This window comes from Phalacrocorax carbo, chromosome 1 (genome assembly GCF_963921805.1).
Source record: "Phalacrocorax carbo chromosome 1, bPhaCar2.1, whole genome shotgun sequence".
In the NCBI taxonomy this organism is placed as follows: domain Eukaryota; kingdom Metazoa; phylum Chordata; class Aves; order Suliformes; family Phalacrocoracidae; genus Phalacrocorax; species Phalacrocorax carbo.
Genome location: NC_087513.1, coordinates 57,744,367 through 57,758,393, shown reverse-complemented (window position 1 = coordinate 57,758,393; position 14,027 = coordinate 57,744,367). Strand labels below are relative to the sequence as shown.

The window sequence follows — 14,027 nt, the reverse complement described above, 5'->3', positions numbered from 1 at the left end:
GCTGCACAGCCAGCTGGAACAGCCATGGGCTGCCCTGCAGCGCAGCTGGTGGTGGGCAAGGCAAGAGCGGGGGAAACCACCCCAGCTGAGACAGAGAGCAAGAAACAGAGCGTGGGCCCTTTGCTTGGGCTCGTCAGTGGCGTGTGCTTGTCCTGCCTTGTTACGTGCTTGCTGTAATAATATTTCCCCTTTAAGGCTGGGCTGAAGTTATTTATACTTGTGGGGTGGTGACAGGAACACAGAGCGGAGCTGGAGCCCTGAACAGCTCTTACCTGATCTGCAGCAGAGGGGTGGCCAGAGGAGGAAGGAAGCTTAGAAAAAGAGAGGGAGAAAGAGAAGGGAGTCCAAGGGAGGGGAAGAGAAAGCAGGCAGGGCATCCCCAGGGAGGGACGGGGGAGGGGACCAGCTAGGGAAACAGAAAAAGGGTGAACGAGGGAAGGAGGAAGGAGAGGAGTAAGGAGGGAGAGGCTCTCAGGGAAAAAAAAGTAAGGGGCAGATTGGCTTCGGGAAGCCAAGCGGCTGCTGGTGTCCAATGCCAAGTGTTGCCAAGGGGTGCTAAGTGGGTACAGCCAAGCGGAGCGGCTCTTGTGGTCTCTTCCCAGCAATCAGGATGATGAAGAGGCAGTTCAATAGGATGCGGCAGCAGCTGTCCCATCCCAACATCACCAGCCGGTAAGGACTTCTCCGCTACCTGTGCCAGAGGGGTGGGAGGGCTGGGAGGATGCAGGTTCTGGAGGGCTTGTACCAGGGCTGGAGTGACCTCCCAGGGCCAGTGGCCAGGAAAAAGGGGAAAGGGGGAAACAACCCCAGGTTTACAGCATCTTCAGTGTAAGCCAAGGGGCTGTGGCTCACTGGTGCCTGCAGGACAGCAAGAGAGCTGCACTGGTGCTGCTCAGCAGGGACGTGATCCCCAAGCTTGGCTACATCTCCCAGGGCCCACAGATGCTGCATCCGCCTGGAAATGAGCCATTCTTGAGTTTGGCTCCCCCAGGATGTGAGGGCGATGGGGAGGGACCTTTCAGACACATGCCCTTGGCTGCGCAGTGACCAGAGGGTGTTAGGAGCTGGGACCTGCCTTCCCTGCTGAGGCTGGGATGCCCCACAGGAGCCAGACACCCTGCACAGCTCTAGCCGACCCAGCAGTACGGGTGTCCCAGGACACCCTTCGAGGAGAGGACTGGGGATCCTTGAAGGACCCATGGAGGACTTACAGCTTCACACAAATCCCTCTGGCCCCATCCTACCTCTGCTGCTTCCTTATTTTTCTCTTTGGCTTTCCAAAGCTCTCCCCTTGCAAAACCCAGAACTGAAATTACAGGACTGGGCCCTCCCTTCCCAGCCCCCTCGCTCCCTCTTTCCTACAGCCACCTCCGCATATTCCCCAGCACTGGGAGGCTGAGTGGGACCAACCATGTCCCCTGGACCACTGAGGTCCTTCAGCCAGCCCAGCAGACCGGCCACAGGGAAGCAGCAACTACACCCTGGTATTCTCTTGCTCTTCTTTCATCCCTTCCCCAGAGGGGAACATGATGCCTTTTCCTATCCCTCCTCCCTCAGAATGTCTCATCTCATGTTGGATGCACCTCCCTTTCATTTAATGCTGGGCAGGCAGGAGGTCTCAAGCAACTCACGCAGTCCAAGAGCAAGCTTTTTACTCACTGCAGAACCTCTCTTCTGTGGGCTGCTATCTCACGTGATTTTGCTTGCCTTCAACCAAGCCCATTTCCTGCAGCTCCACGGCCTCGTCCCACGTCTGCTCTGGCGGGTGGTGAAAAGAGAGAAACACGAACTGGGGAAAAAGCAGCAGCAGCAGAGGGAAAGCAAACAGGGTCCCCAGGGTGTAGCAATGGCAGTGGTCTGTGAAGCGAGGTTTCCTCTATGGGAGATATCAAGGAGGTTTGGTCGTGATCGCAGCTAGGTTTGGTTTTGGTTTTGAGCAGAATTTGCTGCAAACCAGAAGTTTCCTTTGCCAGATTTGCTCCTAGTACCTGCTGCAAAACTGATCAGAAAGCTGGTTTTATGTAGGCATTTCTGAAGGGGCTGGTGTTGGTCTCAGTCCCCAGCCTGACTGCAAAGATATCACTGCTCCAGCACCGGTGGCCCTACACCTTCCAGCCACCCTGGCCTGCAAAGATGCATGCCAGGCTCCAACAGCACTGCCCTCGATTTGCCTTTATGGGGGAGGGGGGCAGGCAGGCAGGGGTAGAATGTTTCACCAGCAAACATCCCACCCTTGCAATGGCCCCGCTAGGCACCCTGTCTCCAAAAAACAGGCCACATTTGGATGTTTTGACTGTGGTGCTCTGAACTGGAATCCCTGTCTGATGGGGTGTCCACCAGCCAGCAGAGCTGCCTGCCTTGCCCTGCTCCTGCTGTTTTCACCTCCCCGAGTTCATTCTGCCCATAGCCTTGTGTACGATGGTCCAGGCCATAGCCAGAGTCTCCTGCTCCCCGGAGCACAAAGAGGGACAGGTGGGATGCATAAAGACTTGCCTTCCCAAGGAGGCTGGGTGGAGGTCACCCACATCTGCTGGTGGCTCTTTCTCCTTCTTCCGCAGAGCCCAAGAAGCAACCGAGCTCCTGCCGGAAGATTTGCTGCAGGTAGGGCACGGGCTGGGCCGGCAGGCATGCGCCTGCTTGTGCCTGCGCGTGGGAACCTGCTCTGATCCTGCCTGTGATTTGCACGTCCAAGTCATGGGGCTGGGACCTGCCAGCGTGCCAGAGCGTGACTGCAGGACCACAGCATTAAGGGAATGGCAGGCTCCTGCCACGGGAAAGGGCTTACCCAGTTGCTCTGGGCTGCAGTGGGATGCTGCGCAGGCTAACTCACGCCCAGAGCTGGGTGGTGGGGAGATGGCCTCGGGCACCCACAGTTGGCAAAACAGCTTCTCCAGTCCCACCTTTCCACCCTCAGATCGAGCAGAGGATCGAGCCAGCGAAGCGAGCAGCTCACAGTGTGTCCAAGAGGCTCCAAGCCTGCCTGCAGGGGCAATGTGGCTCCGAGATGGACAAGCGAGTGGTGAGTGGAGTTGTCCCTCCACAGCCTGCGCTCGCCCTGGCTCTGTCCCCTGCCAGCAAAAGGGATGTCTGGCACCTGCTTTGCAGGATTTGCCAGCTTTGCCAAAGGGTGGCTCAAAGCCCAGCCAGGGTCCCATCTCCAGCAGTGGCAGGGTAGAGCAGAGCAGGACAACCCTCTCAGCCATCACTAACTTCAGGCCTCCTGGGACAGAGATGGCATTTTTGCATTGAATAACCCTCCAAAGCCCTGTTGTCCATGTCCCTTCCTGAACCACTGTGAACCTCTGGCACCCACAGTGCCCTGTGGTGAGGAGCACCAAGAGCACGGCTAGGCACAGCGGTGCCGCCACTTCCTCCTCCTTGGTTTGAACCTGCCACCCTCTTCCTGGCTGGTGCTCACCAGCCCTCATCTGGGAAGCAAACAGTGAATCCTCCTGCACTTTCATTAGTCTCCCCATGATACTGTGGGCTCCTCTCTTCTTGGAGGCCTGACAAGCCCCAGCTTGGCTTAATTATTCTCCGTGATTAAACTGCTCTACACATTTGAAGCCGTGGCAGGGCTGGGCTGGGTGACAGTCTTCATCAGTGTCACAGTCCACCACAGGGGACTATTTTAGAGAAGGCTGAGGTTTTCTAACCACCTATGGAGCCTCGGTGCCATATTTAGCTAACTGGATCCTGGCTTTGGCTGAAGGGACATCAAGAGGGCCCCTCCTCAGCCCCAGGGCCAACAGGGCTGAGTGTGCCAGGGAAGGATGTGGGGACCCAGTGCAGGGTTTGGCCACCTGCTCCCATGCCATGTGGCATGCTTCATGGGGGGAGAGCTGTCACATGCCAGCTTACCACCCCTTTCCCGAAACATTGGCTCTGTGCAGAAGAAGCTGCCCTTGATGGCTCTGTCCACGACGATGGCTGAGAGCTTCAAAGAACTGGACACAGAGTCCAGCCTCGGGTAAGTGCCGGTGGGATAAAGGGCATGGGGCAACCCTGAAAGATGCCAGACCCTGCCAGAGCCACTGTCTTGGCTCAGGGGCTCCCATGGCTAAGCTGAGCAGTCAAACCCTGTCCTCAGAGCAAACATTTGTGTTGCAGGGGGAGGAGGAACAGCCAGTGCCTTCAGCCTCCAATTGCAGAGGGGGCCAGGGGCTGGCTCAGGGTCCCATGTGGGTATGGGTATGGTGGAGGATGTTGGGTCAGAGGGTGGCGTAGCTCCAGCCTGCAGTCATTTCATCTCTGTCTCCCACACAGAAAAGCCCTGGAGATGGGCTGCTGCATACAAAGCTTGCTGGCCAAAATCCTAGCTGAGTTTGAGATCACCCTGGAGCGCGATGTCCTGCAGCCACTCAATAAACTCAGCGAGGTAGCCCTGGCTGCCCTGCCGGCTCCACTATCCCATCCCACTTCCCCTTCTCGTGTCCCCAGGCCTCTGCAAGTCCCTCTGGTCCCTCTCTCCCACAGGAGGAGCTTCCCATCATCCTGAAGCGCAAGAAGACCCTTCAGAAGTTGATCTCTGACTGGAACAACATCAAGAGCCGGTATGGGGCACACCATGGCTGGGGGGGCCAGGGCACATGGGGCACAGCCCCCAGCCAGGTTGGGGGAGAGAGGAAGATGACTGTCCTGGGGAGCAAATTTCCCAAGGCTGGAGGTGAAGTCAAAGTGGCAACAGCTCTTTGGGAGTGCTGCCAGCCCCTCTCTGTGGGTGAATCCCACCCTGGGCTGAGCCACTGGCTCCGTGGCACAGGAGGGAAGGGCCGTGCTATTGCAAAAGGCAGCAAAGTGCCCTGGTGCTCCTCGGTGCCTCTGAGATCACCCCACTCTGACTTTTGCGGGGTAGCCCGTTCCATGATGGGTTTCTCTGGGAGAGTGGGGCAGCCATGGGTTGCCGCTGGCTCGTTTCCACACTGCACTCCCTTTGGCTGGAGGATGGAGACAAGGGAACATCTCAGGAACAGGGCTTGGGAAGGGTCCTACATACCCTGAGTGTTTCAGGCAGCTGTGCTGAGTGCTCCCCATCTTGACCAAGTTGCACCCCTTGGTGTGGCAGTGTAGTCCTCTGGGGGAGGGAAGTGAGAGGTGCTGGCCTAGGATAGCCACCACAGGGCAGTACTGTGACATGCCGTCCCCCTCATGGTCCCTGTACGCCTTCTGCAAACCCGTCCCACCCCACAACCCTGGTGCTGAAGCTGTGCCTCTTTCTTACCTACCCCAAAGGCTGAACCAAGCTGCCAAGAGCTCCAGTAACAATTCTGGTGCTGGCGCTGGCCCCGGAGCTTCTTCTGCTGCCAACAAACTGGAGATCTTGAAGGAAGAGGAGGAAGAGGTGAAGAGGAAGGTGGAGCAGTGCAAGGTGAGAACATCACTAACTCTCCTCCATGGGGCAGCTCCAGGGCTGGAGACCTGCTCCCCTCCAGCAGCTCCACCTGAGGTGACCCTACGCCAAGACAGATGCAGCCAGCTGGCACGTCCTGCCCTCTGCAAGCAAACTGGTCCCTTGAGGAGCAGAAATAGGGAGATGCCCCAAGCCCAGGGAAGAAAAAGAATAAAGGGTTCAAAGCACAAGCTGCTGCAGAGAGAAAGCTCCAGGGGCTAGAGCAGGGAGCTTATGGGGTCCCTCAGGCTGGGAGCTAGCCAAGCTGGGGTCTGTGCTGGGTGGCAGAGGTCTTTCACAACAGCGTTCTCCACTTCTGCCCTGTTTCTATGAGAAGCCTGGCACCTTGTCTGGCAGATCCAATGGGTGTGCTGGAGCTGGAATTGCAGGAACCTCTTGTCCCTGAGCCTCTTGTGCCAGGACCCTGATCGTAGGGCAGGTTGCTGAGCTACCCAAGTGCAAGTGATGGGCGCAAGGAGGAATCCCCACACGGTCCCAGCCTATCTCCCCACTGCACCCCAGAGACCCTGTCTGGGTGACTCATGGCCCAGACAGGGCTTTGTGAAGACATTCCCTCCTCCTTGGATGGCTGGTAGGAGGTGGAAGGTTGCTCTTCTCTGTGTCTCCCCAGGATGAGTACATGGCTGACCTCTACCACTTCTCCACCAAAGAGGACAGCTACGCCAGCTACTTCATCAGAGTAAGTCCTCTCTGACACTCCTCCATCTCCAGTTTGCCCTCTACCCCTCACTATAGCCATGGTCCCACAAACCCTGGGAGGTTCCCCTTGCAGCTCCCCCTTCACCCTGTCTCCATGTGGGTGCAATGTCCTGGGGATGGGGGCATCTCCAAGAGGGACCAGTGATGAACTGTGCTGTTTGCATGTTCCCTGTCTGGCAGCTTTTGGAAATCCAAGCCCAGTACCACCGGCAGTCCCTGGGATCGCTGGACTCGGCTCTGGCGGAGCTGAAGGAAAGCCACAGCCAGACAGGTACCTGCCGGCTTTCCATACAGCCTGGGGAGAGCTGCAGCTGAGCCTGGGGGAATGGAAGCATGGCTAGTGAGGCTGGGAAAGGCGGGTTTTCCCTCCCTGTGCCTGCTGCTGCCTCCCACATTGGGCTGGTGGGGTGGGGACAGCAGCCCAAGGCATGCTGGGGATGCTGCCTGCCTTGCCTCTGCTTCCACCCAGCCAGCCCTGGCTTGAAGCAAGATGTTGGCATGGTTGGATGCTAGATGGCCCCAGCAGCCACCATCCCTCCCGACATTCATCTCCCTCTTCCAGACCCCACCTTTGCAGCAGAGACCCCAGTGGCAGGGTACTATGGTGTGCCCCTAGAGATGCACCTCAAGAGCTTGGGCCGGGAGATTGCACTGCCCATTGAAGCCTGTGTCATGATGCTATTGGCCTCCGGCATGAGGGAGGAGGTAGGCAGTGCTCTTGACCCCCCTGCCACCCTTTCCTTCCCAAAATACAGCCTGCTGCATCCCTTCCCTCTTCACCCCATCCCTAGGGACTCTTCCGGCTAGCAGCAGGCGCCTCCGTGCTGAGGAAGCTGAAGAGCAGCTTGGCCAGCGGCTCCAACGCCCTGGAGGAGTTTTACTCGGACCCCCATGCTGTGGCCGGTGGGTACCAGCAAGGCAGGATGGGGGACACAATCAGGCAGTTCCTGCTTCCCCCCAACCACCATCACCCCCGCCACTCCCCCTCCCCTCCCAGGTGCACTGAAATCCTACCTGAGGGAGCTGCCCCAGCCTTTGATGACCTTCGAGCTCTACAACGAATGGGTCAACGTGGCCAGGTGGGTCCGGGCGTTGGGGCAGAAAAGCCTGGTGGGGCTCAAAAAGCCCTTCTGCCACCCTCCCTCTGTCCCCCCCAGCACTCAGAGGAGGGCTGCTCATCCTTGTTTGCCACATTGAGGAGACAAGAATGCAGCACCTGGCCCGTCCAATGCGCGGCAGAAATCCAGATTGCCCAAAATCTCAGAGAACAGCAATAAAAAACATGGCAGGGTGAGAGGAAAGGCTGCAGCCTTTTTTATTGCAGGAAGAGCTTAGTCTATGAAGACCCACTTGGTCTCAATGGTGTGAGCCCCATCTCACCGGCCCACCAGCCCAGTTTGCCTTCTTGCTTTCAGGGTAGAAGAGGTAGCAAAGGTGGCACAGCAAAAAGCCTGGGGAAATGGGCAAAGCATCTTTCTAAGGGATCATCTCAGTGCCATTGACCCCTCAGCTCAGTGCCGTTGACCCCCATAGTCATGATTGTTGATTGTGGCAAGGCAGTGCTCGCCCCCAGGCCTACCTGCAAGCTACACTTACATCATATTAAATCCCTTTGAGCCTTTGGGGTGCAATTTTGCCGATGCCTGGCTCTGCTGCCCAGTAAAGGCAGCAGCAGGGCATCTCCATCCCCACATGGCGCAGCTGACACTGGCCTTCCTCCCTTGCACACCATGTCCCTTTCTGCCATAGGGAGTGGGCTGAGATCTCTGCTCCTCCCTCTTCTCTCTTGCAGTTTAAAGGATGTTGATGGCCGTGTACAGAGCCTGAAAGATACCTGCAGCCGCCTGCCCCGGGAGAGCTACAACAATCTGAGGTGTTTTACAGGGATAGGGCTTCATCGGCCCCAGTCACTGGGGGCAGCTCTTCCCTCCCTGAATCCGTACTTACTACCCCTTTGCCCTCCTTTTATCCCACAGGTATTTGATCAAATTTTTAGCCAAGCTGGCCGAACACCAGGAGCTGAATAAAATGACCCCCAGCAACATTGCCATTGTGCTGGGCCCCAACCTGCTGTGGACGCAGCAGAGCACAGGGTAAGTCCTGGCTCAGAGGGGTGGGAAGAAGCTCAGGGTGCTTTGAGCACTAACACCACGGGAAAGGCTGATTCTGCAGCCTTCAGGCTGGTCTAAAGCACCTGTGCCTCTTCCATCCTCAAGTCCCGTCCCTTGTCAATGCACTCCCATGGCAGCACGCCCCCTCACCAAGCACATGTCCACTTAGCCGCTCTGCAAAGTAGCAAAGGAAGAGTCTGAGACCCAGAGCACTTGTGACATGGATGGCCTCCAACACCGTTGGCCTCCAACACCAAACTAGGGTTTCCAGGACAGGAAACAAGACCCACCTCCCACCCTACCACCCCCTCTTGGCTGGGATGTGTCCCCTTTGGGCTCTGCCCCCTCAGGAATGAATACCAAAAGGGTTAATTCCCCCAAAACCCTTTTCTGATCTCTCCCACCTCTGTCTCTCAGAGATGCTGTGCAACTGGACTTGGCCTCCGTCTCCTCCATCCAGGTGGTGGGCGTGGTGGAAGCCCTCATCCAGAACGCGGACACTCTCTTCCCTGGAGGTAGGGCCAGGGCTTCACTCAGGGGGCTGCAGCAGAGAGTGAAGGGGGGAGGAAGGGAAAGTGAGATTTCTCCATCCCCAGGACGAGGGAAGTGGGAGGCTGCTCTGGTTCCCCACCGTGGGGTCACCAGGGGAAGCTCTGCACGGCAAGCACTCCCTTGCAGGGTCTCCTCCTTGCTTTCCACCCAGAGGTAGATTTCAACGTCTCGGGCATGTTCACACCACCCACAAGCAGCGAACTTGGCAAAGCCACCCCAGTGGAAGAGCCATCACCTCTGGCCAGCACCCCAACTCTCCCAGATGGAGAGGCGTAAGTCCAGCAGGAGCAGGCGGCTCTGGCTGTCCCAGCTCTCCCCATGTCCTCCTTTCATCCCAACCCATGCCACAGGCCATATCCTTGCCAGATGGATGCAAGGTGCCTCACAGCCAGGACCGCCATGTCCAACCAAAGCCTGACTTGCCCTGTTCTCTGCACAGTACCTCGAGGGACCCTGAGGCCAGGTCCCAGCCAGCACACCCATCAGTGACCAGACCGTCTCCTGAAGCCACGGGGCCACCCACTCTGCAGACAACTGACGACACCACCCGCAAAGGTTAGGGTGCCCCAGATGGCACAGTGCTTGGGAGGTGACAGCTCCCAGTGCCACTTCCTCTGGTTTGCCTTCACCCCGCTGTTCCCCATGAGAAAGGGTTTTGGGGATGTCCCTGCCACCAAATGAGAGGAAGGGCCTCTGGCAGAGGCAGCATAGCCAGGATCTGGCCCCTCATTGCATGCTCCAACCACAGCTAAGGTGGGACTGCAGGGGCAGATGTGGCTGGTCCTTCAGTATGGGGGCGAACCCTCCCTGTAAAGAAGTGTCAAAGCTCAATGCTCCTTGTGAAGGGAATGGGGTGGGAAAAGCCCCCAAAAGCTGTAACGCGCTTGGGTCTCCAGCAATGGGAACCAGGCAAGGGGCAGCTTGTCTGCCAACCTGCCTGCAGCCTCCTGCTTGACCTGTGGCCAGCACCACAGCCCCCTCTGACCCGGGAAAGACCCCAGTGGAAGGGGCCCCAACCCACCCCAGCTTTCCTTCCAGGCAAGCGCCCAGCTCCAGCCCGACCCATGATGCCGCCACCGCCTGTGGCCCAGCCCCGGAGCACGGCTCCTGCCCCGGCAGCCCCCGAGCATGCAGCCAGCCCCAAAGCCCGGCCACGGCGGATGGCCGGGGTGCCCAGCCGAGCCCCCTCCGTCCCGCCGCCACTCCCCCCGCAGCCAGCACCCCGCCACATCCAAGATGCCCCGTTGTCCCCAAGGCCTCCCGCCGGTGAGGGTGACACGGACTGTGCCCCTGGAGCCGTGGATGAGGGGCAGCCATTGCCTGCGGAAAGAAGGAGCCCCCTGGCCACATCGCCGCCTGCAGGACAGCCCACGGAGAACTGAGCAGGGTGGGGAGACGTCGGGACACCTCGGGGCCGTGGAGATGGAGTCCGGTGTCCCTCGGGGACCCAGCAGGCACTGTGGAAACACCCGGGTATCCTGACGGACAGCACCCCCCTCCAGCTCCTCCATCCTGCTCCCTTGGTTCATGCCATTGGGGACACCCCGCCCGCCTCCCCTTGCTCTCCCATCTCCACAGAGCCTTCCCCCTGCAGCACCCTGTCCCTGCCAGGGAGCCGCGTTGGGCTCCAGGCCCTGCCACCCCTAAGGGATCCAGCTCCCCACCGAGGATCCCCCGATCCCAGGTGAGCCACCCGCCTCGGGTCCCCGCAGGGGTCCCCCTGTTCCCCAGGGGCGGGAGGGGGTGAGGCTCACAGGCACTGCCTAAAGTTATTGGGCCAGCGTGGGGCCATTTGCGGGCACCCAGCTGCGATCCCAGCCCCTTGTGCCCCATTTTGCCTTACAACGCATTGCCCCAGGTACACAAGGACAGACAGAGAGATATATATTGCAACTAAATTATTTAAAGAGCTGGTGTCACAGTCGCAAGCTGGCTGCAGCCGGGCGGAGGAAAGCGGACGGCAATGCGGCGCGGCACGCCTCAGCCCCGGGGCGAGAGGACCGGAGGGCATCCGGCCGCCCCGATGGGCGGAGACACGGCGCCGAGCGGCAATGGCGGCTCCGCCGCCCGCAGGCCCCGCCCGGCAGCAGGGGGCGCCCTGGCGCCGCGCCTCCACCCGAGGGAGGCGGTGGCTTTAGCCAATCGACAAGCGCGCTCAAGGTCTGTCCCGCCTCCTCACCGCCTCCCTCAGCAGCCAACAGGGCTGCGCGGCTGTCACTTCGGGAGCCGGCCTCCTGCCGCTCGGCCCCGCCTCTTCTCCTCGAGGGCGACAGGGCAGCGCGGCTGCCGCTCGCCACGCTCCCCGCTTCCCATTGGTGGCGGCCGGCGGGCGGGGGGCGGTGATTGGCGAGGCGGGACGCGGGGGCGGGACGCGGCGGCCGGGCTGCAGCGGCGGCGGCATGGCGAGCTGCCGGCGGCTGAGCGGCGCGGGGCTGCGGGAGGTGCTGGGCCCGGCGCAGGGGTTGCTCTTCGACTGCGATGGCGTTTTGTGGGCGGGCGAACGCGCCGTTCCCGGCGCCCCCGAGCTGCTGGAACGGCTGCGGCGCAGCGGCAAGGCCGCCCTCTTCGTCAGCAACAACAGCCGCCGCTCCGTGGCCGAGCTGGAGCGGCGCTTCAGCCGCCTGGGCTTCCGCGGCGTCCGCGCCGAGCACGTCTTCAGCTCCGCGCTCTGCTCCGCGCTTTTCCTCCGCCAGCGCCTCCTCGGTGGCGGCGGCGGCGGCGGCGAGGGGAACGGGAACGCGGGCGGCCGCGTCTTCGTGCTGGGCGGCGAGGGGCTGCGGGGCGAGGTGCGGGACGCCGGCCTGCGCCTGGCGGGCGAGGGCGAGCCCGCCCCCGGCCCCGCCGAACCGGTGCGGGCCGTCCTGGTGGGCTACGACGATCAATTCACCTTCGCTAAGCTGGCGCAGGCCTGCGGCTACCTGCGCGACCCGCAGTGCCTCCTGGTGGCCACCGACCCCGACCCCTGGCACCCGCTCAGCGACGGCCAGCGCACCCCCGGTGAGCCCGCGGCCCCGTCCCCTGCTGCCCCGGGGGGTGCGGGGGTGCTGGCGGCGGGGTCGGCCTCGGTTGCAGTTGGCCGTCCTAAGCATGGGCGATGTGCTTCCCTTGAGCATCGGGACGGGCAGGGCTGCCCTCACGCCTCCCTGCCAGCTCCCGAAGCCGTGTTGCCAGCACCCCGCTTGCTCGTCCTTCGGCGGGACGCAGGGTGCTGAGCTGCCCGCAGCCAGCACCCCGTTAGCCCAGAGCTTCTTCATTTTCTCCTCCTTCCCCCTCCCACTCCAGGGACTGGCAGCCTCACAGCCGCGGTGGAAACCGCTTCGGGCCGCAAGGCGCTGGTGGTGGGGAAGCCGAACACCTACATGTTTGATTGCATCGTGGAGCGGTTTGGTGTTGACCCGTCCCGCACCCTCATGGTGGGAGACCGTCTGGAGACAGATATCCTCTTCGGCAAGAACTGCGGCCTCTCCACCATCCTCACCCTGACGGGTGTCTCCCGCCTGGAAGAGGCACAGGCCTACATGGCCAGCGACAGCGCTGCTGCCAAGGATCTGGTGCCCAATTACTATGTGGACAGCATTGCAGACTTGATACCGGGCCTAGATGAGTAGCAGTCTGTACGTGTGAGGGCAGAGGGGTTGGGTTCCCCATCCCAGATATCCATCTGTTCCCATTTCTCTCTCACTGCCCTATTCCCTCGATTCCTGATTTCATCACATTCCAAAGCCCTTCTGTGGGGGCAAAATGGAGGGGTGGGAGGTGGCAGGAAGGGACAGGGCTCAAGTTGTCCCCTTTCTGCTGAGAGCTATCTATGGACCGAGTCCTTCTTTCCCTCATATGCCAGCTGCCAGCATCTCTGGGAGAGAACTGGAGGCCTTGAGGCCGACAGGGGGTTCAAAACAGTGTATCTATGTGGCCTCTCCCCCTGCAGGGATTAGGGACTGGCTGTCTTATTATTTTTCTCTTAGATAACCAGCGGCGGCCTTTTACTGCTGTCCCTTCACTCGTAACTCTCGACTTCTGAGCTGCATCCCTGCAGTCCTTGTGGGTAACCCCCTCCTTGCAGGGGGACTGGCTGGTGTTGTCACCCACCCAGGCTCCATCGGTGCCAGGGTGTGTGGAAGGAGCGTGCCAGAGCTCTGGAGTGGTGAAAGAGCACCACTGCTTCCCACAAGTGAAAGGGAGCATCGCCTCATCTCTTCTCTCCCCTGTTCCTTAGAGAGGTTTCCCTCACCATCTCCTGCCCCAACTCAGTTAATAAGTGTGCCAGTGTCCATCTGAAGGACTATATAAAGGGGAAAAGACTGGTTGGAGGGTTGGTATTTTTTTGTGCCAAACAGGCAAGCTATGACTCTGCACAGTGGGTCTGGGGGTGTACCTTGTTTTCAAGCACCCTTTCCAAATGGGCTTGTGAAGGAGAGAGGGCTCCTAGACCACGACAGCACAGCAGTAGTGAACTGTATGACTCTCCCCGGTTTCCCCTCCTCAGTGGATTTTGCCATAGTACGGTGAGAGAAAAGGGCTGATGGGGATCTGTGCTCCAGCTGCTGGCGTGCAGGTGAGGTGGTGGTGGTATTGTCACTGCTGTGAATGTGTCACAGCCCTCAGAATCATTCCTTGCTGCTTTGTCTTTCTATGGTTTTTTTTTTTTAATTTCTTGATCTTATTTATCAAACTTATTTATTGTTCAAATACCGTATTATTTGTATAAACTATGCTGACTGGTTGCACCAAGGGGACAGGGGGCAGTGCCTTTGGGCCTCCTTTACTGTCCATGTCCCATGTTGATGTTCTTACACTCACCATGTCTCTGTATATAATAAAGTGTGAGCGTAGGCTGGAAACGGCCTCCTTTTTTTTTTTTTTTTGCCTGTGGTCCCATCAAGATGACAACAGCCTGCATATCTTTGAGCCCTTGAAGTTGAGGATGTCCAAGACCTTTCCTCACTCAAGGGGGTGCTGCTGGGTAGACAAAAGAGGGATGGACAATGTCTTGTGGACAGTGTCTGTGTGCTGCTGTCTCTTACTGGGGTCTCAGAACTGGAGTTGAGGGTGGAGGTGGCCGGTGGGGTTCTGGCATAGGGCGTGGGGTCCAGCCAGGTGAATTGGAGCAGTGAGCGATGCAATCTTTGCCAACTGCCTTTGCATTTCACAGCACAGGTGATTCCCCACTAGGGAACAGTGACTTCTTGTGCTGTGCCTGAAGTCTGCCACTGCTAGTCAGGTGGACCCAGCCACAGTGGTGTCCTGCTCTGCTA

General features: G+C 59.5%; 2 protein-coding genes across 2 annotated transcripts; both read left to right on the top strand.

Moving 5' to 3' along the window:
- The first annotated feature begins 323 nt into the window (after positions 1–323).
- Positions 324–10,681, top strand: SH3BP1 (SH3 domain binding protein 1). The gene is made up of 18 exons (XM_064454890.1): positions 324–672; positions 2,559–2,601; positions 2,915–3,019; positions 3,894–3,970; positions 4,267–4,378; positions 4,477–4,553; positions 5,233–5,368; positions 6,021–6,089; positions 6,290–6,380; positions 6,672–6,814; positions 6,901–7,012; positions 7,107–7,188; positions 7,902–7,982; positions 8,086–8,202; positions 8,638–8,735; positions 8,924–9,044; positions 9,212–9,327; positions 9,811–10,681. Exons 1-18 carry the CDS (start codon positions 611–613, stop codon positions 10,152–10,154), a joined length of 1,986 nt encoding a protein of 661 aa, XP_064310960.1. The 5' UTR covers positions 324–610; the 3' UTR covers positions 10,155–10,681.
- A 445-nt stretch (positions 10,682–11,126) lies between these two features.
- On the top strand, positions 11,127–13,613 carry PDXP (pyridoxal phosphatase). Its single transcript, XM_064454903.1, has 2 exons — positions 11,127–11,769; positions 12,055–13,613. Exons 1-2 carry the CDS (start codon positions 11,172–11,174, stop codon positions 12,378–12,380), a joined length of 924 nt encoding a protein of 307 aa, XP_064310973.1. The 5' UTR covers positions 11,127–11,171; the 3' UTR covers positions 12,381–13,613.
- Positions 13,614–14,027: the final 414 nt, after the last annotated feature.